Source organism: Lontra canadensis, unplaced genomic scaffold, assembly GCF_010015895.1.
Source record: "Lontra canadensis isolate GAN:19392208 unplaced genomic scaffold, GSC_riverotter_1.0 scaffold138, whole genome shotgun sequence".
NCBI classification, from domain to species: Eukaryota; Metazoa; Chordata; class Mammalia; order Carnivora; family Mustelidae; genus Lontra; species Lontra canadensis.
This window is the reverse complement of record NW_022631132.1, coordinates 2,744,163-2,771,039: the sequence shown is the minus strand read 5'-3', so window position 1 is coordinate 2,771,039 and position 26,877 is coordinate 2,744,163. Positions and strand designations below refer to the sequence as shown.

Sequence of the window (26,877 nt, the reverse complement as noted above, 5' to 3'; positions counted from 1 at the left end):
CAGGAATCATCAGATTTCTCTATGAATCTCTAAGCACCTCAGTCAACTAAGAAATGAAAGCTTGGGTCTATGTCTGTGGTTCTGAAACCCTTTCCAGCCCTCCCCTTCATCCCAAACAAGTATTTATCAAGTGCAACTCGGTCAGCTCAGGTGAATAACAGAAAGCCTTGGCTGCTGGAGAGGAACTCAGTCTGGAGCTCATTTGGCGGCTGATGTTAACCGCTCTGCCCTCCACGGGAGGCCCCTGGGTGCCCCTGAGCCACAGAAGCATGGGAACGTAAGATCTTAGAGCTTCTGTGAATGTTGGAGCCGGACAGGAGGTCAGAAGTCATTTTACAAGAATGAAGTCTTTGAGAGCCAGAGGTGGGGGGACTCTTGCCCCCAATGTACACAGCCACTCTGTGGCCGCCGGTTCGAGGACCACGGTTTCTCATCGCTTCCTCACGGCTCCTCAGATGATACTGTGTGGGATTGCACTTGCTCTTTTGGGATCCAACAGAATGTGGTTTGGTGTCCTTTGTGGTGACCATTTGCGGAGTACATAAGTGAGAAGGGGTCGCCGTCCTTTTCTAAACCGTTTTGATAATTTGTCTTAAGTGTGCCTGGCTCATTGAATTTTTACTGGCAACTTTATCTGCCCACACGGTCTCAGGAACTGGTTATGGTCTATTTTACCAATGATTGCCCCGCATGGTGTGTTCTGTAAGTGAGACAGTCTTCAGTGTGCAGAGTCCTTGGCGGACCTGTAAATCCACAGACTTTGGAAAATACCTCTAAGACCCACAGGGTGGGAACCACTGAACAGAACCATTGAAAACATATGTGTATGCTTTTATGTAATGATAACATTTGGAGCCGGGGTCTTGGAACTTGATATGATGAACTGAAATGCTTTTAAACTTGAATCATCTCCATGCATACCTGATTCGTGCCTTCACTGCATTTGACCTGAAATCCATGAAGCTGATAAGAACTTGAGAAGGCCGCTCTGATAGCACATAAACACTCGGAGAATACAGTATTCCGTCCTTTCTGCACAGCTCCTGAGGGATTGCTTGCGAACATCTCACTATCCAGCCATTTGCCACGTCTGATCTTATTGTCGAAAATGTATGGCCTCTGACCTAACATCTAGGGTAGGACGTGGCTCCATCTTTCTGCAGAGAAAAGCTTGCGAAACAGCTGCAACTATTTAGGAGAGATGAGTAATGCAGAAAATAGTGCATATTTGCAGGTTTTAACAGGCTTGTTTCCTTTTTCTACCAAAAAGTAAAGAAAAACCTACAGGCTGTGATTTAAAAAAAAAAAAAAAAAACCTTTGAAAATAAAATCATTCTAACTTGAGCTTATTAAATAAGGGTGGAGATGCTTAATATTCTCATATTCTGAAGCGATTTCCCTATCAATGTTCATATCCCATCGCAGAGGGTCTCCTGGGAACAGGGAACCTCTAGATAGCCAAGTCTCAAACTCAACAGGCTTTCAAGATAGTTTTGAGGTGCACACTTGGTAGGATGTTGTCGTAACTGGGATGGAAATGGGAAGGAGGGTTTAGGGCTGGCATGATCTGTACTAGACTCTGAGCTCCTTCAGGGCAGAAGTGGCCCATTTCTTGTCCTCGGAATTTGGCGCCATGCCTCACATATGTGAGGTAGCCAATAACTGCTCATTGAGTAGAGAAAGAAAGGATAGCTCATGGGAATATAGATAGAGCAAGCATGGGAGTGGTGAAAGGTTAATGAAATTGGGATGAAAAGGTTAAGTTGTAAAAATTAGGTGGAAACCGTGGGGGTGTGCCTTCCAGGCAGCCACCTAAACTATAGTTGAAATGGAATAAAACATTAAGAAACAAGAAACTGGGGGGCACCTGGGTGGCTCAGTGGGTTAAAGCCTCTGCCTTCGGCTCAGGTCATGATCTCAGGGTCCTGGGATCAAGCCCCACATCGGGCTCTCTGCTCAGCAGTGAGCCTGCTTCCTTCCCCCTCTCCCTCTGCCTGCCTCTCTGCCTGCTTGTGATCTGTCTCTGTCAAAGAAATAAATAAAAAAATCTTAAAAAAAAACAAACTATGCTACTATCATATTTCCTGAATTCTAAAAAAAAAAAAAAAACTGGGGAGGTTGTAAAGAATCACTTATTTGGCTTTGGGGCTAAAATTCTGCAGCTGTGATCAGGGAAAATGCTCTGCCTAACAGCCTGAGTAATTAATAAAAAGAATTTTCAGAATGAAAAGAAATCAGCAAGCTCTGTGACTTTCCATAGAAAGGCCCATTGCTGCCCCCCCATCTTTGACAAGAATGACCTTTTACCCATCCAGGCTGTCCTTCTAAAATGAATTGATAATGTTTGCATTAGTAGGGTCTCTTAATAGAGAATAGGACGGTCTTAAATGTCTTAGTTACCATAGGAAGCATAGTTTTTAGCTGTGTCAGAAACAGTGGATATTAGATTTTCAACAGTGTTCATATCTAGATCTCTTTGAGATAATTCATTGTGTTCCAATCCAGAAACTTATGTGTTCCTATTACCATTCCTGAAAGATGTAATTCATATGGGAGTTATTAAAGAAAGGTTCATATCTGATTCTTATTTACCATTTCATTCCACTTTTACAATTATGATGCGTGTGTATTGAAGTTCAGAATGCCTTGTCTAAATTTTAGGATGAAAACAGGAAGTAGTGACTAAATTTAAGTGTGTTTTCTTATTTGAGAGATTTAAACCCATGTTTTGGAGTTTGTTTTGTTTTGGTCATCACTTCCAATTTAAATGTCGTTGTTGTTTCTGGTGGCCAGAACAGCTAGCTTGTGGAGACCAATAACTTGTGCTAAGCTCATATCTGAGGCCAGTCCGGATGGAATTCTTAACTCCAAAAGGTCAATGAGCGGCAGATTCTCGAGAAGTTCAGCATAGACTCTTTGGTCTGTGTGACCCAGGGCTTCCACTGCTAGTTATGTATATACCTAAAAGAATTTGAAACCCTTTGGGCAAAAAAAGAAAAGAAAAGAAACAGAACTAAGGTTGGATATTATTAAGATTTTAGTGTTGCCAAGAGAGTTTCCGGTCAATGTCTGTATCCAATGTCAAAATAAAAGTCAACTAGTTTAATAAATAATTTAACAATGATTGTGGCTGCATTATTCAGGGTTGTGAAAAGGTAGAAACAGTCGAAATATTCATCATCTGATAAACAGATAAACAAAACATGGTATAGTCCATACAGAGGAATAACATTCAGCCATAAAGGGAAACAAAGCACTGAGACGCTACAACAGATGAACCTTAACAACTTGAGGCTTCACGAAAAAAGCCAGTACAGAAGGACTCCATGTTGTATATTTCCTTTTATATAAGATGTCCAGAATAGGCAAGCCCACAGAGACAGAAGAGAGATTAGTGGTTGCCTAGACCTCATGTACGTGGGTGGGTGGAGGGGATGGAGGGGCAGTGACTGCTAATAGGTATGAAATTTCTTTTTGGGGTGATGCATAAGTTCCAGAATTAGATACTAGTGATTGCACAACTCAGTGACTAAACTAAAACGCAATGAACTGTACACGTTAAGTGCATGAGTTGGATGGCATGTGAATTCTATTTTGATTAAAGAAGAGTTGGGGGACGATATTAAAAAATATTTGGGGCTGGGGGATAAGCAACAGGTCTAGCTCCATGTTGGACTCATGAATTTCCCATTTGCTTTTTCCTAGTGGCTAATGTCAGGGTTCACTTGATTGATAAGGGATACAAAAATCCCAAACCGGATGGCAGGAGACCCCAGGTAACTTAGTATGCCATACCGCCTTGGATAGTTTCACCCATATTTACAGAGAACTTAAGCTTTTCTTCCATAGACTGAGGGACTCCGATCTCAGGGTCATGGGCTCCTTCCAGTTCTTAGTGGTCGGAAACTTTGATAGCCTTTGCTTTACGTGGAACCTTGGCTCACTGTTTTCCATCCTCCAGAGAATGCAGTGTTGGCAGGTGAGGAGTGGGTAAATGGCATATTTTCAGAATAAAGGCCTGAGGGTATTTGGAGAAGCGTGAGAGAAAAAACTAGCTTGTCTTATTAGTCTGTTTTGGCTCCTATAACAAAATCCCCGAGACTCTGTGGCTTAAACAACAGAAGTGTATTTCTCAGGGTTCCAGTGACTGGGAAGTCCCAAGGTCAAGGTACCCCAGAGATTAAGTGTCTGCTGTGACGGTCCCTGGGGGCCCTTTTATAAGGGCGCTAATCCCATTGATGGGGGCTCCAACTTCATGACCTAACTACTTCCCAAGTCCCACCTCCAACTACTTACACATGTTTGGTGTCAACAAGTGAAATCGGGGGTGACACAGGCATATTCAGCTGATACAAAGCTACGTGTTTGAAAACAAACATTATTTGTCAGATCATTGGCTGAGGGCGTGCACGTGTGGTTCATTCCGGTGACAAAATCGTTAATGCTGATGACCCTTACCCAGGCGCCTCTTGACGTCTCTGCCGTGGCCTTCCCAGCTTGCTGTCATGCCCCGGCTTGCTGTCCGAAGAGCAAACCACGACCAGCATTTGTTTTACCAAAAGGCCCCTTCCCCCTCCCCCTTCCTACCCTTAGCCAGGCTCTCCAGACTCAACTTACCTGTTTCTTGGGGTGGGAGACAGCAGTGCAGTTGGAAGGAGCTCGAGGGGGCCCAGGCCCACAGCAGCACCCATGGAGCTATGCGAGAGGAAACCAGGAGTTGACAAGCTTTCACTGAAAAGTCACCATTGTGGAGGTTGTCATGAAATAAAGATTGTGTGAGAGCCACTACAGAGGGTTGTTTTCGGGACAGCCCTCACAGAGGATGTTTATTTCTCTCCCAGCCGCCCGCAATATGGTAAGCTTTTCATCCCTTCTTTAGCAAGGCATTACTCTTAGCGCTTTTAGTGTCTGATCCTGCTAAGAGGCCATTGTTCTAAAGAAATGGTCTCCGAATATCAGTGCTAAGTGTCATCTGTGGCCACACACGTGTTCATTTATGAAATGCCCCGTGAGAGACTGGGAGCAATGATGGGTCTCCATCAAAGTTCAGTCTCCAGACCAGGGCTATTTAAAATTGTAAAACCGTTCTTAACGCCTTCTGTACTGTGTTGTATGCAGGGTACGGATATGGCGTGTGACATTTTGTACACTGGCATTTTTAGGATGGAAACGAGTGAGCCGCCCTTTGCCCCTGCCCCTTCTCTGTCCAGTTTCTTTTTTCAGTGTCTTTGTTTCCATTATTGTATTTGATGTGTCTGGGAGTCTTTTCCTTACTCAGAACCCTGCCTTGTCACTTTCTCTTTTCTGTGAGAGATGAGGAGATTTTGCAGTTGGGTACTCCGATAGAAAGGAGAAGGAACGGTAGAATTTCTGCAGTTTAGTTTTCCAGAAAACTTTGCTATTTTGGCCTTCCATGCTGTTACCCCGTGTTTGTTCCATTTCATTTCCCTGGATCAGTTAATACACGTTACAACGAAGACCAGAAATGGTGCTTTTCTGGTGCGCACAGCGGCTTATCCTGAGGCATGTGGTTTGAGAGCTGGCTTTCCTTGAGTATCTGATTTTTGTTTTCTTCTCGGATATGTTGGATCTTTTTCCTTCATCAAACCCAACTTGTCTTGAGAGAAAGAAAGAATGGTGTAAAGTGCAGTTAGCAGAGTCTCTCTTCCCAAAGGGGAAAATATGTGTTTGAAGAAATAAAGAAGCCCATCCTGAGAAATAAATGTTATTTGCATGTTTACTTAACTCTTTGCTCCTAAGAAGTCTTCTGGGATTAATGTTTTTGGTAATATGAATCGGCTGTTTGATGTCTTTTGAAAGGAAAAAACCGCCTTGCCGCCTGGGTCCATTCTCTGGTCACTTGTGTCTCTGGCAAGGACACCATGGTCAGGTGGAAGGAAAATGAATGTGCTTTTTTGGAACACAAATTCAAAGCATCTAAATATATACAACACAAGTGAATTTTCCTTAATAAATCACCCGGTTGACCTGCTCTCTGAATACATCTAGAACTTTTGTGACGCTTTTGAGTTGCATCCTGTTCCAACTGTTGACCTTAATGCTTGTGGCTTTAAAATAACATCTTCGTTATCTTGCTTCATCTGAAAAGGAAATATTTTGAGTAAGAGATTTTGCCAGATAATTACCCTTTCACATATCAAACTGTTTTAAAAAATGTTCTAAACATTTCAATGAAAATATTTCTGGAATATTTATTCCCCTGGCTTATAAACAGAAGGATTAAAAACTAATCAGTTAAGGAAGACCCACGGTCATCATCATGAAAATCATCTAAGAAATGGTGCACTAAAGCAGTGATGTCCTCAGGGCTCTGTTTAATTCAGGGCAGAACTGAATGTCCAGAAATCAGCAGAGTTGGTTAAATATGCAACTAGAATATTTGCAAAATAAAGGCTGTGTCTCAGAATGTGGCTCCAATATTCTACAGTAAATTTCACAGATTTTGAATGTTTTTTCTTGTCCTTTTTTTGGGGAGAGGATAGACCAAGACTTCCCTTGCTTATTGGGTTGTTCCAAAAGTTGAAGCAATGTGTGAGTGAGCCGTTGTTCTACTTCTAGGGTTGCTGATTGAATAAGTTCAGTATATCAGGAGACTATAAAAAGAACACTTTTAAAGCCTCTCCATATGCTTCATTAAAAGAAATAACATTCCCATCTTTCCACACCAAACCTTAATTTATTTTCCTTTGTCTCTGCCGCATCCCTTAAAGAATTGCCCCAGTCTTTTCAACCAACCTTTGAATTTTGCTGATCTCCCCTCTGTACCTTATAAGATTCAATGCCTGGACATAGGGGCATAGGTACAGGGCAATCTTTTCTGTTGCGTTTTTAGCACCCCTGTACATTTTGTCTTCAGGGTCACCTTTATCCAGCCGCACATTTTTCTTGGGCTGCGCACCCCAGGAGCTCGAGTTTATTAGATGAAAGTGATCTGTCTCCTTCGCCAAAATATTTGATTTTCTCTTCCCCCATAGGCTTTATTTTTGTAAATGTGCAGTGATTGCACCTTTATTGTCAAGTTTGCCAGCCTGCTTGATATGGAAATGAGCCTTACTGGTTTCTACTTCCCAGGGTCCCTTCTGGAACCCTCCTCATGAATAGGAACCGAAGTGACAAGCACCAGTCCCTCGGGCACAGTGGCTGTTTGTAAAGACGGCCTACACATGTTGGCCGAAACAATTTCACCCTTGACTTACTTCAGAACTGGCTGGTGGATACCATCTGGTCACAGTGATTTATCTACTCCTGGTTTGTTGATTAGATGTGTTTACCACTATTTGATCTAGTACCTCTGACCTGCCGAGTTCAGTGTTCTGGTTTGGGAATGCAGATCTCCTTAGAAGACAATTCATTCAGTCTATCGACCATCTCCTCTTTAGTCCGGTGACTGTGATTAAGTGGGTCCGCCAATGCTCTGAATGGCTTCCGCCTTTTGACAGAGCGCAGCCTCTTATGCTCTTGGCTTGCCACTCTCTCGCAAGTTGCTCCTGCCTGGTTTTTAGTTCTGTGGGCTTTTCTCTCTCCTCCGTCTGGACTAGCTTGTTATCTCATCAAAGATACCTTCACTTCTTTTCACTCTGCCTTTTAGCCACGCGAAAGCTTCCATTTCTTTTCCCTCTGCAGCCCTCTCGAAATCTTAAGGACTTGGGAGCACTTACTCTGAGGTAACAATAGGTGAGGCTTGTTTTTCTGTCTATTTTTAAACCAGTCTCCAGGCATCTTGCGCGTTGTTTACTCTTGGAACCCTTTCTCCCTCAATAATGCCTGGTTTTGCCAGAGCTTCTTAGCCTAAAATAGGAAAAACACATTGAATCAGTTTGGAACTTTTCTCTTCCTCATCACGCTGTTGCTCCGCGATCGCCCTCACGTGCCTGGTGCCCCTCCATCCTATATACTACTCAGGACCAAGGCCAGGGTATCTCCCGGAGCACCTGTTCCTCCCTCCCTCCGTCCCCGCACGCTCCGCCCACACATTCTTCTAGAAACACTTGTTCAGGAAGCCCTCGTTTTTTTCATCTTGGCAGGTTAAGCGTTATGTTGATGAGTTTTCTTTTTCTTATTCATGTCTGTGGATCTTCTGTATAATTGTAAGGGGGTAAATGGAGGGAAATCTATGGTACCCGTCTAAAACCTAGCAGAGGAAGATGCATTTGACAGAAATATTTAAGAGATAGAGTATGAAGAGGTGATCAGGTGCTAAACTGACAGACGATCTGAGGGAGGTCGATACACTCTCATCAGAAACATCAAAAAAATAGGCACTTAAATGCATCACAATTGTGCGGGGAGCTGTCATTTCCATCTTTGTTCTTCCTTCCTTTGATGTGACAGGGAACAAACTCCCTTCATCTCAGGGTGGGTTCATTGTGGTTTTTTTTCCCCCCTTTTTCCTTTTTTTTTTTTTCCCCTCTAACATACATTTATCCTCAGATATTTCAAATTTCTGAATCATCTACCTTTATTGGATAGAGCTTTTGGCAAAGCCCCTGCCATGAGGGAGGAGCCAATGTTTGTCAGGACAGTGCAGGGACAGAATGCACACCCTACACACACACATTTTTTAAAAAGCAAGATGCGTGATTAAGGAAGTAAATATTACTCTCTTTCACTCTTGTGAATCGTGAGTGCAGGAATTCTAGAATGCAAACTGTTCATAGTTGATAGGTAGAGATATTTGGATGTTGATACCAAGTTGAGTCCTCAAAATCCTTGGGCCAGGCTATATAAAATTGCTTGCTACCTGACCTTTTTAACCTAAAACAATGGCAGTTTCATATGAAGCAACCTTTATTTTTCATTAATCTCAAGGTTAGAACAGGCATTTCAGAACTAAAGAAGAGATTGCCTAGCATGTAATCCCAGAGTGGTATTGCAGTAGTGTGGATTTTTACCAACAGACAGTTTATATTTGGCTAAATAAAGCTAAATTGCTCTTTGGTGGGTAAATTTTAAAAATAAATGCTTCCGAAGATGACGACTGCTAGTAGTAGTAACAGTAATAAGAAAACAACTTACTTTTCTTTCTTTTTTTTTAAAAGATTTTATTTATTTATTTGACAGAGAGATCACAAGTAGGCAGAGAGGCAGGCAGAGAGAGAGGAGGAAGCAGGCTCCCTGATGAGCAGAAGGCAGAGGCTCCAACCCACTGAGCCACCCAGGCGCCCCGAACAACTCTTTTTTAAGTATAGCCAAACCTGAAGCACAGAAAGGATCCCCCTTCTGGAGAATACAGAGTTCTCTTCTGAGGGCAGTATTTATACTGGCAATAGCTAGTATTGAGTGAGGCACCATATACATTTACTGCTTTTCATGATTCTGTGAGGTAGGTTCTGGTTTTGTCCCTATTTTCTGGAAGACTAAATAGTTTCCGAAGTGAAGAGACTGACCCAGAATTACACAGAATTGAGTTCAAATTCGGTCCAGTTTAACTCGAAAGTCCTTATGTTCTCCGTATCCCATGGAGCCTGCCTACCCCAGACTCAGAGCAGGTACTGTGTGTAGAAAGCTTTTCTAGTCCCTTTATGTAGTGAGTGTCCTCTCCTACTTGTGACTGTCTTCATTTGTTTTTTTTACTGAAAAAGCAGCTGGGCTTCTGTCCGCTCTCCCAGGGCCACCAGATTTGTCAGTGCTATTATAAGAGTTTTAACCAATATTAGCAAAATGGGTCATGACCTTTTTTTAAGAAAAAAAAAGTGTCAGGCTTATTTCATAATAATCCCTGGCATAATTTGTGTTTCTGTTTGCTCCCACAAATCCTGAAATCATGAAAGTTCATCTCACAGGGATGAAACCATGCCGTTTTTAAAAAGTTTTATTTGAGAGAGAGTGTTCTGGCACACACAAGAGAGTGAGTGGGGGAGGGGGGAAGGGGGAGGGAGAGGGAGAAAATCTGAAGAAGATTCCCACCACTCCCACCGAGTGCAGAGCCCAAAGCAGGGCTTGATCTCCCCATCCATGAGATCATGACCTGAGCCAAAACCAAGAGGCGGACACTTAACCGAATGAGCCACCCAGGCTCCCCCAAACCATGTCTTTTTATAAGTATGTCCTACACTTACCCTTACCCATCTGGTCATTTAGGCAAAATGAAAGCTCAGACTTGTGCTACCAAGCACCTCCCCAAATGTTTGTGAAACTCGAGATTGAACTGTGCTTCTTCCCTAAGCTTATGGTGGTATTATCATTCTGTATGATTGAGTTTATCACAGTAGAGTTACTCTTGAGTTAGGTTAGTTGATGTTTTTATATTGGGCTGGGATGATATATTAAAAATAGAGATATCCATGGACAGAAACCTAAGTATTTTTCCCCGTAGCCTGGTCAGACTCATTCTAATTTAGGCCACTCATTTGCAAAAAAGCAGGGCTCATAATGCTGGACATTTGCTTTCGCTTCAACCTTTGAAATGGCCCCTTTCCCCTACATTGAAACTGATTTCCAGAATATGATTTAAAATCTTGCACTGGGGTAATATATGTGCTCCTTTAACCTTGGCTAGACTAGGGATTATGATTTAGTTTCAATTTAAGATTAGGAAGATTAAGAAAAGAATTAAGATGGGATCTTGCATGGTTTGTGATCCTGTAAAAGACAAAGAAAACAAAGCGAGCTCTTTCATATTTCTAGTTCCTGGTATCCATTTAAGTACATGAAAATATGTACTCATTCCAACGGATAGGCTCAGCACCGCCCAGTGTTGCCTTTAAACCAAGACTGACATTTATCTGTTGCCATTTGTTCTCATCCTTATAGACTTTTATTTTTATTTGATTCTTTTAAAGTAGTCTCTACCCCTAACACGGGGCTTGAACCCACAACCCTGAGATCAAGAGTCGCACGTTCCACCGACTGAGCCGGACAGGTGCCCCATGACCGTTTTGAAAATGACCTCTCGTTGCTTACTGTGGGGGCAGACAAACCAGGTGCTTGTGCAAGTCACACACACAGAGAAGTTTACTCTTTTATTTTCCTTTGAAGTACCCCTAAATACACTCTTAAAATACATCATGGACCACATACCATTATTCGTTTTCTACATGGGATAAAACATCTTGAAGGGGAGAAGCTGAAAACAAGTATATTAAACTGAACGACCTTTTTTTCTGGCCGAAGGTCCTGGTATGAAATTGGTCCTTGAATCTTGCAAAGGAGGCTGTATTTGCAGCCTTCCTTTTTCTAAGAAGGGCCATTTTAATAATTTTTGCTCTCACATCAAAGACTTCTCATAATTATAGCCACTAATTGCAGGAGTAATGGTGTGCCATCTGCAGGCTCTGTGTAATGGAAACTAGAGAGGAAAACATGTCCCTCTGCCTACTGAGAGTCACCGTGGAACCTGAGGCCCCTGTGCCAGATTGCCACCCCTCGGCCCCAGGTCTGACAGCATCTTCCTTGTCATTCTCCCTCACCCGGTTCTCATCCGTTCTTTCTCTCTCTCACTCCTGTGGCCTTCATGATGGGTCACGTTCTGGGACTGGGGAGAGTGACTGGAGCTTCCCTTGGGGACCAGATACTTGACTGCATTAATTGCTTTACAAGTGAACAGTTGACCCATGACCCCAAAGATTTACGGAAGGCAAGTTGGATACTGACGTAGTGAAATGAGCATCTGTTAACCCAGCCCAGGCAAGCTGTCTGATGTGGGACGATGAGCATCCGTCTCAAGCTTGACTCTTGCCCAGGTTTCTGAAGCTCTGCCGCCTGCCTTAAGTCCTACGATGGTACCGTTCTACAGTGACTCCAGTGTCAGCCCTATGACAGCGACTTTCATTTCCTCTTAGAGGCTCAAACTAGAGTGGCCTCTTTCCTTTCATCCCCACCCAAAGCAGAAATGGTAACAGGCAGCCCTTCATTCTTGATTATCTGACAGTTCTGCACTCATGAGGGCTGGTCACCTCCCTTGCACTGGTGTTTTTCGGAACATTCGCATCTCTGTGGCCCTGGGGGTAACTGTGAGGCCTCTTATCTGGAGGCCTGCGTCTGAGGATAGCCAGGAATTGAACAGGCCTGTAGGGACTTGAGTGCAAAGCAAATGCCTGGTTTCTTTCTTTTCCTTGTCACTTGCTGGCAAAGCAGCAATCTCTGTTCCATCATCTTCTGTAAGGAAGTAAATTTTTTCATGTCATCAATAAATAATCACACTAATACTTCAATTTAGTGCTCAAGATCTGCCTTTACTTTTTCCTCTCTGTGATAGTTAAGAAATAAGAGTCAAACAGTAGGTGGTTGGCATGGCAGCGGCCCAGCTGAAGAATTCCCTAATTGATACCTTACATTTTGTTTCAAGCACCTTTTTATCAGAGTTTCAGAGCCCAGAACAAACAGGGATTAATCCCAGTGTGGCACAGAGGAATTGTGTAGTATCTCAGCTCCTTTGCTGTTTGGTGTGTCGGTCACTTGAAGGCATAAAAGCTCGCTCTTGAGACCTTGCTTGCAAAAATTGAATGGGGCATGTCAGTGATTTATTGCCTGTTGGAATATAAGTTTAGGGAAGCTCAGCCTTAAATGACCAGAGTCTGATTCTTGTAAAAATTAAAGCATTAACACCGTCTGAGAGGTGGGATGTTTTAAAGTACATTTGAATGACTAGTGACCTGACATGTTAAGCCAAATAGCTTAAAAAAAAAAAAAGCATTTGTGTGAGCAGTTTTCGCTTTGACGATTTTGCTTTGTTAACCAAGAAAGGTAGCCAAACCCAATCCCCAAGGAGTCTGCTTATTCCTTTCATTACGGGATTCTTCTTTTGAGTCCAGACGAACATCTCCTGTTTTGGACGACTCAGAAAATGAACACAGCTCATCAGCAATGCATGGGTTGTATTTGAGTGTGTGCAAGTCAAACTCTTTCTCCCAGTTTGTCCAGAGGCACCTCCAAAAAGCCCATCTGTTGAAGCCCCAGGGTGAGAAGCATGGGTTGGGTGGATTTCCCCGGGATAGTGTCAACTCTCCTATCTTTTGAACTTGAGTTGTTCTAAGAGAAGATCAGAGGATCTCGGAGATTCTGAGGGATAGGGGCTGCAGGAATTCCGATTATGGAGTAAGAGGGAGAAAGAAAACGCCTGCGGAGCAACAATAAAATCCGTGTAACTTTCAAGAATAGAGACCACGCCTTTTGCATTTTCTGCACTGGTGGATGGCACAGTTTCTGTGTTGCCAAACTGGGTCAAAGGTTAGTCTGGGTAAAGTGAACCGTTGTTGATTTAGGCCTAGGGAAAGTTTTAAGGCGGCCTTCTCTTCCCAGATAATCTCTTGCGGTGGACTGTGGAAGTAACTAGTTCCGGAAGTGATAAAGATACTGCATTTTTTAACCTAAAGAACAGATCAAGTGTAATCAAATCGATAGATCTGATCCTAAAGGAAAGATTCTGAAATGGGGGATCGAGTGGTGCCAAGGAGCTAGTAGATTGCCAGTAGGATAAATCCCGGTCAGATGGGGGCTTCCTCGCCTAACCAGGTAAGCTGGGAGAATCCCAGTAAAGAGTGGGACACTGAGAACTTAAGCAAAGTCAGTCTTCTGGGAAAGGCAACATCATTTCTCTAAGGCAGAATCTATGCTCGGCTAATGAATGACCTTGTGGTTTTCAAGGGACTAACGCATATGTGGACAAAGGGAAACCAGGGCACATGGTCTCCTTGGGCCTTCAAAAAGCTGTTGCACACCAAGCCAAGGAAACTGGAAATAATGGGCATCACCACAGGAATGTGGGACTGTTCCATCAAACATTATACAGCAGCTGACTCAGAGGAAGGAAGCAAAGAGTATGGGTAGAGAATTCTCTGGATGGCTATATTAGTGGTGCCTGCTCCGCAAAATTAGGACCAAGATGTTTTACTTAGAGCTCCAATAAGTGACCTAGAAGAGGAAGTATCCTCTGCAAGCTCTGTCAACAGAAGTTTTTTCAGGAGCAAAGAGCCCACTAAAAAGGAATAAATTCTGTGGTGTATGTCCCCAAAGGCAGCAGGCCCCCAGGGGTTAGGGTATTTGATAATGGTGAGGAGAGGAGCTTTTTTGAGGGTTGGAGAGAGACAGCCTGGCAAAAGGAGGACCCTGCGCCTCCTCTATCTGCCGGTGCTTAAGCAAGGTGCCGAATTTTTCCTCCCGTGTTACAGAAGTTGACCCCTGTTCAGCTGTGGCTCATGTCCATATGTGTGGAATGGAGGCTAGTGAAGAGTCCCTCAGTGCAGACCTGTGTTAGAGTAAGCTGTAGCTCACTGTGAACTTGGGCAAGAATTTCGTGAAAGTGGATTTTAAGCGATGCCATGAAGTATGAACACTGTAAATGTAAATGTATCTTTTCTCTTCACCATTTTATTGATGCCTCGCTAGAATTTTATTTTTTTTTATTTTTATTTTTTTAAAAGATTTTATTTATTTATTTGACAGAGAGCGAGCACAAGTAGGCAGAGAAGCAGGTAGAGAGAGAGGAGGAAGGAGGCTCCCTGCCGAGCAGAGAGCCCGATGCGGGGCTCCATCCCAGGACTCTGAGATCATGACCTGAGCCGAAGGCAGAGGCTTAACCCACTGTCCTGGCTAGAATTTTAAAGAATGGTTCCTGTGGCATGAAATCCGATGTTGGGAATCATTTTTCTTTCTGTGAGGCAGCCGACTTTGCTCTCACTTAGTGTAAAAGCTGTCTAGATAGCCATTTGGAGAAATATCTTTGGGAGGATTCCTTCTTAAGGAGTATGTTGTTCTGCAGATATGTTTTTCATAGGAAGTAGATTTACTAAAATCCCGTTGTCATACTTTTGGAGGGAGGAATTTTAGGTGTATCATGAAAGAGAGTAAAAAAAAAAAAAAGTTGAGGGTTTTTATTTTCCTAGGCACCCAAGCTGAAAGCAATTATGAAAAAAAGAGAAGCTACTTTAAAAAATGTTCATGACCCACATGACCCATGTAGCATATATGAAATGGGACATATTGATATTTGCATTAGGGGAAGTGTCTGTCTGTGAACTCGCCCATCCACCAGCTGCATTTTCTTCCACATCTGTGATAAACTTGGGACTCAGCTGCTGACTCTTTCTGATCTTACTACTTAACCTAAATGGCTTTGGCAGGTTATCTGAGAACGGGGCTCCTGGGGGGTTCCTGGAGAGATGATTTAGGAATAATAAGGAAAATCACTCCCTGTTTTTCCAAGGACACTTTGCCCCATCCACTTTGTCTGTAGTCTTAAGTGATTGCCTGCAGGAGACCGCTCACGGGGGCAACATTAAGACTTGTGCATACTAGGGGGTGTGCAGAGAAAGAGTGAGATGCTGGTGGCCAGCATTCCTCACACCCTGGAAGTGCCTGTGGCCCTCTGAGCCTGGCCTGATGAGCTGTCTTAGAGATGACCCCAACAGGGCCTCGGTCTGCCAGGGATTGTGATCCAGAAGCACTGTTGGGTGTCAGAGAACAGGATGTTCTAGCCAATGAATGGGATTTTGTCTCTAGGCTACTTTTTTGTGGGTCGCTGAATATGTAACTGAGGCGTTCGCAACCCTTTACCTCCAAGCATTCTGTTAAATTGTGAGCCCAGTGAAGATTACTAATTGGTGTTGGAGAGAAACTCCGGACAGGAAAGCGGTCTTCTGTTTGTGGTAAAGCGAGAGAACTCCGACTTTTCCTGCCTGCCCCTGGCCAGCCCCCCAGCAGTCCCCACTACAAGCCTGTGAGCCTTCATTAGCACCAACTGCTTAGGTAGTGGACATCGGAGCCTCTGAGTTATTGAGTTTTAGGTTAATCACCAGTAGTGCTGTTCCTTTTGCAGGTCCTGGGCCTCGAACAAAGGGGTTGTAAATGGGCAAAATCCATGCCCAGCTCTCGCTGCTCTTAAGTGACTGTAACCTAGGTCAGAGTTTGCATTTCCTGCCGCTCGCCCGCTGGGGTGATACTGCATTACTTTAGGAAAGCTTTGGTTTACTACTACTAAAAGGGGGTTCCAAGATGGCCCGATAGAAACTTTGGTTCATAATTTGCTTATCATTTAAAAAGCACTAAAAACCCTGCTGATTTCTATCTGGAGTGGATTTGAAAGTGGATCTGAATGCTCGTTGGAATGATGCATGGAGTTGGAAAGTAGCAACCCCGACTCTTCCAACTATACTTACAGGAAGGTATTCCTGGAAAAATATAATACAACTGATTTTCAAAATGTATGTGTTTCTGATTGGCCTTCTCTAGCCCACCTTGCAGGATTAGTGGACCTCACAATAATTGGTAGTCTTAAGCCCTCCAGAGCTGTATTTTGGCAAGGTTTTGCAAAATACTAACTAGCTGCATTTCTCCTACTGATTGGTAGGTGATCTCAAATGCTACATCTACATAATAACTATAATTTATGTGCTTTCTTACTAAGGCTTAGGTCAAATGACTGAAGGCTTTCGATGTGCCTCGCATATCCCATGTGGTAATTCCACTCCTTTTTGCAAAGGGGCGGGTGGATTAATGTATATGCTGCCCTCGCCCCCCTGGGAATATTAAAACCCTTTAGAAATTTTCTTTCTTTGTTCCTGAGAAACAGAACATTGTGGATTCCTCCTGGGGTTCGTAGGTAGCTTGGAAGCAGTGGAGTTACACAGCAACCTGCTTTTTAGCCCACTTTGTGGCTTCATGGATTTAGATCTGAAAGTGAGCAGAAACCATTTTGGTAACTCTTGAGACTGACGGCAAGGAATTGTTTTACTTTTGGAACAAATAAAAATTAGAAAAAGAGTAAAGTAGCAATTGAGGGATTAGGAAAATCACCCCCAGCAAATCATAGCTTAATGTAGCTCCGACTAATAAAATTACACCAAATGTTCATATTTTTTAAAAGCCTGATTAAGGCTCACCCCCCAATTTACCCCTTTTTCCTTTGGAAACTGAAGTTTGCTTTTAAAATATAATAATAAACTTTTTTATCCTAGAAGAGTTTCAGATTTACAGAAGTTGGGAGGCTAGCACAGGCAGTTTTCCTATCATTAGCATCTTACCTTAGTGTGGTGCGTTGTCACAATCGAAAAACCAGTGCGGTTGCATTATTATTCTTTGAAGTCCCCATCTAATTCTGATATTCTGATATTCTTAGTTTCTTTTTTATTTTACTAATGCTTTTACTGAGATATAATTCAGATCCTAAATGATTTGCCCATTTAAAGTGTATAGGGGCTTTTAATATACCTGCAGAATTATGGATTCACCACCAAAAGCAATTTTAGAAAATTTTCATCATCCCAGAAAGAAATCCCCTCCCTTTTAGCTGCAATCTCTCCTAACTTCCCATTCCTCTAGGCAACCCACTAACCTCCTTTCTGTCTCTGTAAATTGACCTATGCTGAACATTTCCTGTAAATGGAATCATATGTGTGGACTTTGGTGGCTGGCTCTCTCACTTAGCATAGTTTTGGGTTTTTGTTTTGTTTGTTTTTAAGATCCAGCCATGTTTTAAGATGTACCAGGACTTTGTTCTTCCTCCTGGTGGAATGATCCATCATACAGATAGGCCCCATTTTGCTTGTCCCCACGGACGGACATTTCGCCATTAGGACGATACTGCTATAAACATTCACATACAAGTCTTTGTGTGATTTCCTTAGCTTTCCCCCAGTGTCTTTTTCTGGTCCAGGGACCCACCCAGAATACCTTATCTTAGTCCATCATCATGTCCCCTTAAGCTCCCAGGGCTTTGCTTTTGATGGCCCTTGAGATGTCTTGTGTTTTGTTTTCATCCATTCTCTCTCACTTATGCGTGCCGTTCAATGCCTCTCAGTTCAATGCCTCTCGTCTGGCTGTCTTGACTCCCCTCAGATCCACCCTTGAACAAGAAACTTTCCTGAACTAGCCTGAGGACAGAAGGTGCTGCCCTCCCGGCCCCTCTTCCCTCGGCTGGTACAAGTCTCTACCTGGATGACTTCAGTAGCTCATTAGAGTAGAATAGATGTTCTTTCTTTCTGCGTTTCCTCATTGCACTTTTTACATTTATGGAATGCTTCCTTGTTTACAAAGGGCTTTGCAAGGCTCTGGTGGGTGAGCGGCTTTCCTTGCAGTGGACGTGCCTGCAGTGATCCACGTCCAGCTGAGACTCCAACCCGGGGCCTGGCTTCCCACATCAGTCTTCTTATCCCGAGACTACCATTACCACCAGCCTTGCAGAATGAAAGATCCAAATGGCGTTAAGTATTTGGAATTCGAAACTCAACTTACTAAAAACCCCTTGTAAAGAGCTAAGTTTTCTTCAAAGCCCAAGTGAGGCAGGCACTCCGTTTTGGCAAGAAGGAGCAATGTCAAATTATAGTCTTCTTACGTTTGCAATTGACTGAGTGCTTTCCAGTCTGTTCTTCTCAGATGTTCCCCACGGCAGCCCTTTCCCTTAGGGTGCAATTTGTGTCTCTTTTACCAAGGGCATTTGGTTGTTTTATTGGTGAAAACCAGTTGGGGTGCTGAGAATGCCCCACAAATCATGCCGGTGTGGGCGAGCCTGGGTTCTCTGCCACCATGTCCCGGAGAGGTTCCCTCCATTCACAGTTCTGGGGGGACCTGAAGACTAGAATCTCCCAGTATCTCCTACAGATGCAGGAAGCCAACGCTGAGTGGTGACTATAAGCATCCTCCTATCACCATTCCCCCCAAACATGTGAGAATCGGAGAGACATGTTCTTGGCATCTAGTCGGACTTCTAAATGAATTTTCCGAGAAAGACCTAGAATGTAATGTAAGAATGTAAGATATAGTGCAAAATAGTCGAATTGGTAGTAAATAAGCAGCTCTCTGCTTATTTACAAGTGGTGAGAATTGCTCACCACTTGTAGCACTTTCTAGAGGGAGGTGGGTATGAGCAGCCGAAAATCCACAGACGTCGGCTGCACCCCATTTGTGTACCTCGGAGCCAGCCTTCGGTGAGAGGAAGTGAGCGAGGTAAAGTAGAAAGCACGGGTCCAGATTGTTTGCCCCCGAGTCCTGGTAAAGGGTGGACTAGATTCCTTATCCTCAGGGTCTGCCTCTTTAAGCACTGATCTGAACAGCTTCCGAAAGGAACCAATACAGGATCGAGTAGTAATTGATGGTGATTGTCTTCGTTCAGCTTTGAAAACCAAGGCACTGATATCAAGACTAAAGAGAAATTACATAGAACTGGTATGATTGAAAAAAGTTTGGCTCTTCCAAGGGATTTTATTTATTTATTTATTTTTTGGTTTTCAATGACATAGAGTTAAGCTTTTAAAATCACGCTTCATTGAATCTCATCCAAACCTCCGAGGACAGGGCTAGGGGACCTTTTTTCTTTAGAAGGCCACTGACCCACAAAGAAAAATCCAATCAAGGGCCTTGTACAAAAAGCAACTTAATTTAGGTGCTTCCTTAGAAAACCGTAAAGCATTCAACTTACCTGCTTTTTAAATGAAGATCAGGGAACTCTAAATCAACAAATTAAAAAAAAAAAAAGAAAAGGAAAAGGAAAAAAGCCTCCGGGTTCATATTCAGGGCTGTCCGAAGCTACACAGGAGAGTGATGAAGAACAGTCCGGGGAGAGGGAAGGAGTGAAAGCAGCCAGGAAGCGATACATGGACAGAAGCCTGCACACAGCAGGGGTCATGGAAGGAGGAGGTTGAGCTAGGGAAACTGAGGAAACAAGAATAGCTTTGGGTCATGGCCTGCTGTTCACCTGAGCCATTGGACTAACTGGTTCACAACTTGCCAGCTCTTCCGTGGCTCTGCTACTTAAGCCTTTCAGGTACTAATTCTTATGGCAGTGTCTGTAGCAGAATTACGTAAGGCCCTTAAAAAAAAAAAAAACACATGCTTAGTACTTACCCCCATACTGTCTGCCCACCTGTGCCACATCAGGTCCTCTTGTCCCTGTGCTCACTCTCTCAGCCTAAAGCAAGCATCGCTCCATCTTTCGTAAGTGAGAAAGGATCACCAGCTTTAGAAAGATGATCTCTAGAAAGAATAGGCATTTGTCCTTCAGACACACCATTTTAGGAGCAGTCACAGACAAAGAGAATGTCTTTAAAATAATACGTGTGCCCTTTTAATATAAACCATTTGGGGCACTTAAAGTAGAAATATTCAAGTTCAAGATCAAGAGTGCTCTTCCAACAGAGCCAGCCAGGTGCCCCAGAAATAGTCAAGTTTTATTCATTTATTTTTAAAGATTTATTTATTTCTTTAAGCGTGAGCTACTGCATAGTGGTTGGGGTGGCTAGGGGCAGAAAGAGCGGGGATCCCAAACAGACTCTGCACTGAGCACGGAGCTTCAGATGGGGCTCGATCCCATGACACCGAGATCGCAACCCGAGCTGAAACCAAGAGTGGGACGCTTGACCGACTGTGCCACCCAGACACCTCGATGTTTTAAAAACCAAATGAGTGGTTTTAGTTCTTACCAGAATGTGGAGCTCGGATTCCATTTTCAAGTGCACGAAGACTGACCCACCCACCACTTCCTCCTTGTACTTCCCATCAACCGAAAGCAGTTGCGGCACCAAGCCCCCAGTAGCCTACGTGTGTCTAGGGATTTAATTCACAAGTGTGTCTCAGACTGCGTTTGTCTCAGGCAGGGCTTTGGGCAGGGATGTCAGATTACATTTTCAAGTAATGCTTTTTAGAAATACAGACTGAATAAGTGGTGTGTTCCAGGCTACATGGGCAAAAGTGGCCTGTTGGAGTGGGCTTCTTGAAACCAAGAGGAAGACGACTTTGCCAGAGGCAGCATTAGCCAAGGGTCTATCCCATTGTCATCCTTTACACAAGGCAAGCCTTTTACCATCAGACAGAGTCTTCCTGGAAAGACCTTCTCTCTGAAATGAAAGCAGACTCTCTTTGATTAGTTATTGCAAAAACAAACATGGAACCTAGTGTTCTGGTATAATCCAGAAGGTCGTGCTAAGGGCCCCCGATTGCTATGAAACAGGACGAGTAGCCTGACTGTGCTGGACTATCTATCTATTTATTTAAAGATTTTATTTATTTACTTGTGAGAGAGCGCATGCACACAAGCGTGGAGTGGGAGAGGGACAAGCAGACCCCGTCCAGAGTACAGAGACTGACGTGGGACTCAATCCCATGGCCCCCAGATTGGGTGGTCGGAAACCCAACCGACTGAGCCACCCAGGCGCCCTGATACGCCGGACCTTTTAGATGCTCTGCTGTATACATGTGTCTGTGGAAATGGCAGGTTACTGGTAACTTTTATTGCCATTAGACATTTTTGAAAGGTGTCTTAGTGTAAAATTCCTGTGGGTCAGTTTATACCCATCAATGTCTAGCACCTTCTTAAGTATAGAAAATTATTCTTTCCTGCTGTCTCTGAATTTTCTGGCTTCAGGTTGTGTGTGTGTGTGTGTGTCCGTGTGTCCCCGTGTGTGTTATGCATTAGGGGTGGAAAGAAGGTGCACTTTTCCTTGGGGTTAGAAACCTATTTTGATAGTATCCATGAAGTGGCCCCTTTGGTTTATTATATGTGTGAACCTGTTAAGATTCAGTGAACGTAGATTATTTTCCAAACTCGTGAATTGTTTTGCCTTGGCAATTCAGTGTATATCCCAATGGAATCTTTGCAGGTGTTTGAAAACCAGTATGCAATGAATTTTAGCCTGTGACAAACTTAAGAAGTAGCTGCTCCCTTAACTATAATTCATTTAAATAGCCCTTCAGTGTCTTAAGCTCTCACTCTGAGCATTCCAATTAGTTTTCTGTGTGGGGTGTGAGTGTGATGGATTATTTAACCCAACTATAGCAAGTTGGGGTCCTTCATATTATTTCACTTGTCAAGACCGTGTTGGGGGAAATCCTCAGCCCTGAAACCTGGAGACGACTGGATAGCTCTCTGTTAATTATGTGCCTTGGTACCAAGGGCCTGCTGTGAACTTGTTAAGCCAGGGAAGAGGGAGTTTTGTTTTTGGTTGTAACAAAGGTGTTTGCAGAAAACTGAGCCTTAGCAACCTGCTTCTTTGGCTAATGAGATCTGAGACACTGCAGCTTGACAACTCCTAAACTCTTATACCCGATCTTACCCCCCGCCCCCTGCCCTTTTTTGGTTAGATTGATCTGTTGACCAAGAGTTTCAAGAATGCCAAAAGAGACTTTCAGCAGTTTCTGGATGAGGAAGTTGTTTGAAGATTGTTTCCCTCCACCTTTTCCTAAATAGTCCTTGATTACTGTAACCCCCCCCCTTTTTGTGTAGCAGCAATATTCTCCCTAATTTTTAATTGTCGAGAAGGAAAGATGATCAGGCACACGTACGATTATGTAATTATTTGCATACATGCCGTAGACAGTCCTAGTTTGCTTAAGTCCATTTCATCTGCAGTGCCCCACCTCTCCAAAGCCATTGCGGTATCTATCTTAGGTCAAGGTCATTCTTGGAAACACAGTCAGCCAGGAAGCAGCAATGGCCAGCTCATGGGCCAGTTCATTTCCTTGACTGGTGGTGGTTGAGTGGCCCCTCATTCTCCAACCCTTTATTTATTGCATCCACTTATGGGAGTCAGGTGCATGTATCTTCAACATACTCTGTTCCTGAGTTCCCAAGGTATTGATTTGTTTTCAGACCCTTTGTCTTATGTGGAACGTGGATGGCAATAGCAGAAGGGGCAATGGCAGTAAGTCCTTGTAAACATCTGTAAAAATTAGATCACACCAATTCATGGCGGTGTGGCTCGAGGGGTAAGAACTATTGGGGTGCAGGTTTCAGTGGCACCCCATCTCTTGGGCATTATGAGGGAGAAGTATGGTCTCTGCAAAGCACAGTTGTGTTCTATGGCAGGAAGAACAAGGTGTGGGTGAACTTTGGGATCTTTAAAAAAAAAAAAAGCCCTCCAAACCTTCCTGTCCTAACTACAAGCAAACGTAGTTGGTGTAGAGGGAGAGAGATACCTTGTGGGTTGAGCTGCTGTGGAGTGATGCATCTTACAGCATTTCTCTTGACTCCTAGGACTACATCACTGCGTGAAGATGACATTTATTCGAAGCCGTTAGTCTATACTGGGATGAGTGGGCACTTATCCGGTATTATAAGGTCAGATGGTGTCTGACAACTGCACAAGAGGTGCCGAACGAGAAAATCTGAAATTTAAGGGTCATTTGCTGTTACCCTTTGTGACTTATCATAGCCTGAAATTACCCAGTGTGAACTCCCATTGTTTTCTTTTGGCCAACAACCCCTTGAGATCTACTTACCCCTTGGCTTCCCCACAGTATAACTACCGCTGGTGTGTTCGCTCATCATGTATTTGGCTGTCATATATTTTATTTATTTATTTATTTATTTATTTATTTTATTTGTTAGAGTGGGGAAGCACAGGGGAAGAGAGAGAGAGAGTGAGAAGCGGGCTCCCCTGCTGAGCAAGGAGCCCAGTGCAGGACTCAATCCCAGGACCTGGGATCATGACTTGAGCCAAAGGCAGACACTTAACCACTGAGCCACCCAGGCACCCCTGACATGTACTTTATAGAGATCATTCTTCATTAAGGGTGCCCTCTCTTGGAATGTAAACTCCCCAAACTTAGAAAAACTTACGTGTCATTTGTATGACTTCTACAGTATTTAGCATAGAATCTTGAATGATTTGTTTAATAAAAAAAAGAAAGAAAAGGTCTGGGTTGATCTTGAATGATAGTGTTTATTGGCCACACCGATTTTCCTGTAGTATAGCAATCTTCTTGATTCACATGTTCTTTTGTCTATCGTAGGTGGCTTTTCCATAAGGGAATGGGGTGCTTTTAGTTTATCCCCCAACATGGGGCTTGAACCCACGACCCTGAGAACAGGAGTTGCATGCTCTACCCCACTGAGCCTGCTAGCTGTCTCGATGTATTTAGTTTTCGTAAAACTTTTCAGATACACACAATGCCTAGGCTTTTGCAGGAAAGGCGTGTGTGCACTAAAACCAAACTCTTTTCGACTTGATGAAGGATGATGGAGATTGATTGTCCTACAATTTTATCTTCCAGGTGATCATTTGAAGATCTGTCCCCAGGGCTATACCTGCTGCTCTCAGGAGATGGAGGAGAAATACAGCCTGCAAAGTAAAGATGATTTCAAAAGTGTGGTCAGCGAACAGTGCGATCAGTTGCAAGCTGTCTTTGCTTCCCGTTACAAGAAGTTTGATGGTAGGTGCGGGAACTTCGGTCCCAGTAAGCAGCAGTATGTGCTTTGTCCTTGAATCCGTTTGACACCTTTTCTGCAAGTCATGGTTCAGAGGCGACAGTTCAGTTTCCACGACTGCTTTCTCGGAACTCCCAAGACTTTCTCCTTGTTGGATCCTAAGGGCCAGTTAGCCTTCCAGCTTCACTGCTGGGATCCGTCTGGATGCACTAGAATCTGTATGGTAGGCATTATGGAAATATGGTTGCAAAGAGCCAAAAAAGAGATTGAAGTAGTTTCATTTAAGGGCTTTCATTTATTTTCTTGGGTGAACACAAAATAGTGCTGTTGACGCAAGTCACTTAAAAAAAAAATCTCCCTAATAGAAAGCAGGCAGGCATCTGAAGACTTAGAATAAGCATAGAGATTCTGCAGATGCTGGACTTCAAATTAAGTTGCAAACTGGATTTCCCAGAGATAACTAGAATTCCTAGAAGCCCCATAGAACACAGATAGGGTTAAAACTCAGCTCTTAAGTTGGCATGCAGCAGTGGCCCAGGAGTAGCTACCATATTTATAATTGTTGTTAAGCTGGGCTTCATCCCTTAGCTGGCACTTTGGCTTAGTCTATCCATGTAAAGCCACGACCAGACCCATTTCAGTCCTCTGTGCCAAACATGAATTCTCATACGCATGCTGTCTTCTAATAGTGAAGAAATAGCCCATCTGAGCCAAGTGAGAGGCACGTCAATCATATCTGAAGCAATGTTACAGATGATAGACTTGAAAAACTCTGGAGTATGGGGTCCAAAACACCTCAGGATTCTCTTCTCTGGTGTTCTTCACTCAGTTTGAAGATTGTTATGAAGTAGATTTAATTTTAATAGGAATGATTTCCTTTTTGCCTGTTTTAAAGGCCATTCTAATTACATAGTACCTTTGAAGCATGCTTTTCTTGACATTATGTGTGGTGAAGAAGTACAAGGCAAATTTTCGAGATGTGAAATGTCTTTGAGTATTTCTGCAAAGGGCTTGTTACCATGGTGAGAAGTTGGACTAAATTAGATTTATATAGCTGATAAGGCAATCCCCAGCTAAAGAACAGGTTGTATTTCAAATGTTGGCTTTTGAGATTCCTTATTTGAAACTTATAACCGATTTAATAGGTGTTAGGTTCCCAGGCTAGGCCAAGAGAGCATATTGAGTTTGTAACGTAGTTGAACTAAAGTTTTCTCTGTGTAGCATGTCATTTATCATACCCATTCTGCCACCAGTTACCGTGCAAAATCGTATTCCTTCAGTCTCGATTTTATGTCCTCCTTTTCTTGGATGGGTGAAAATGTTCTATGTATCTATATATCCTGTTTATCAGTCCACACCCCCCCACACGTGTGCTATAACCATTAAAAGTACTTAACAACATGTTAACACCATGTGAAGGTGGGTGTTATTGTCAAAAGACATCATTAGGCCACCTCTGTCTCTCTTGGTCACTAAACTGTTAGCATAATTATTGAGTTTCTCTTGGTCACTAAACTGTTAGTGTAATTATTGAAAAGGATGGTAATTTACTTGACTCTGGCATTTCTCATTCAAGACCGTAACCTTAGCATTTTCTTTTACTTTGAGGAGAATACTTAGAAAGATAATCAGATGGCCATCTTTGAAAACTTGAGATGCTGAAATACAAAAATGACCCCTTGGGGTTTAATAAGGGCATTTAGATGGGAAAAAGTCCTGCTCTTCACAAATGGCAGGCCCGTTGGTAGCATGATGGAGTGGAGATCAAGCTGTTTTCAAGTTCTGCCACCTCCCAGTGGCCCCATTTCCTGTTAGACGTGTCTCCTCCGGGTGCGGAGCCCATGGACATTGTGACCTCTCTCACCTAAGGGCCTGCTGCTTAAGCTATTCTTTCCCCTTCCCGCTCCCCATGGTTTTATAGCGTTACTCCTATGATTCCAGTGTGTAGTTTTTAAAAAGCCATACAGAGAAACACTATCAGTAAGTGTTAACATATGTTTTTTTAAGACGGACGGAAAAACAGTTTCTCTGGCCTTTCCCTACCAGGTTTCACATTCAATAAATGTGTTAACACTGTTTGTTTCTCAGTTTCAAAACTGGTCATGAAAATTGATTATGAAACTTTAGTTTGTTTCTTCTGACTTCAAATTAAAACATGGCGTAGACAATAAAGGTACTGAGCACAGAGTAAATTTCTTTTGAAGGAGTAGTAGTTGAAATGTGTTTGGCCCGGAGATCAGAACAGAGCTGGGATGCATTGCCTATTTCCTTCCAGCCAGGTTTTCTGGGATAATTAAAAGCTTTTGTATGGTAAAACCCCAGTTGACTGGTATCCAACAAACCATAATCCTCAAGTGGGCACCATGTTTGTTGACTGATTTTTAAGGGTGGCAGTTAGGACCCGTCAGTACTCCTTATGCCTAAAGAGGAGGTTGAGTGAAATTGTATAGGGGTTGTCTTGATGCTCAGAAATCCAAGGGCAGGGTGCTTGGTCCAAGAATGGTCCAGGCCATTATAAAGGACAAGCCCGAAGTTACTGATGTGAATGAAAGAGAGGAGGTTGGGCCGAGCAACAAGATGGCCACTGGAGAACCAAGCTGTGGTGGCCAAGTGGCACGAAGAAGGCTGACAAGTCTTGAGGAAATAGGATAGGGACACATGGAAACCTACAAGGTCAGGCAACTTCAAAGGAGCATCTTTTGCCATCTCTAAGCTTATGGTATAAATTTGAAGTGGTGACCCTGAGCCCAGGCAACTTTCTCTACCATCAAAACTCAAGTCCT

The 26,877-nt window shown here is 43.3% G+C and overlaps 1 protein-coding gene across 1 annotated transcript in view; it reads left to right on the top strand.

The window, feature by feature from the left end:
- The window catches only part of GPC4 (glypican 4), a 103,161-nt gene that overhangs the window by 46,829 nt on the left and 29,455 nt on the right, over positions 1–26,877 (top strand). Inside the window, exon 2 of the mRNA XM_032843346.1 lies at positions 23,941–24,099. Within this exon, the coding sequence (XP_032699237.1) occupies positions 23,941–24,099 (159 nt within the window). The remainder of the gene's footprint in view (positions 1–23,940; positions 24,100–26,877) is intronic.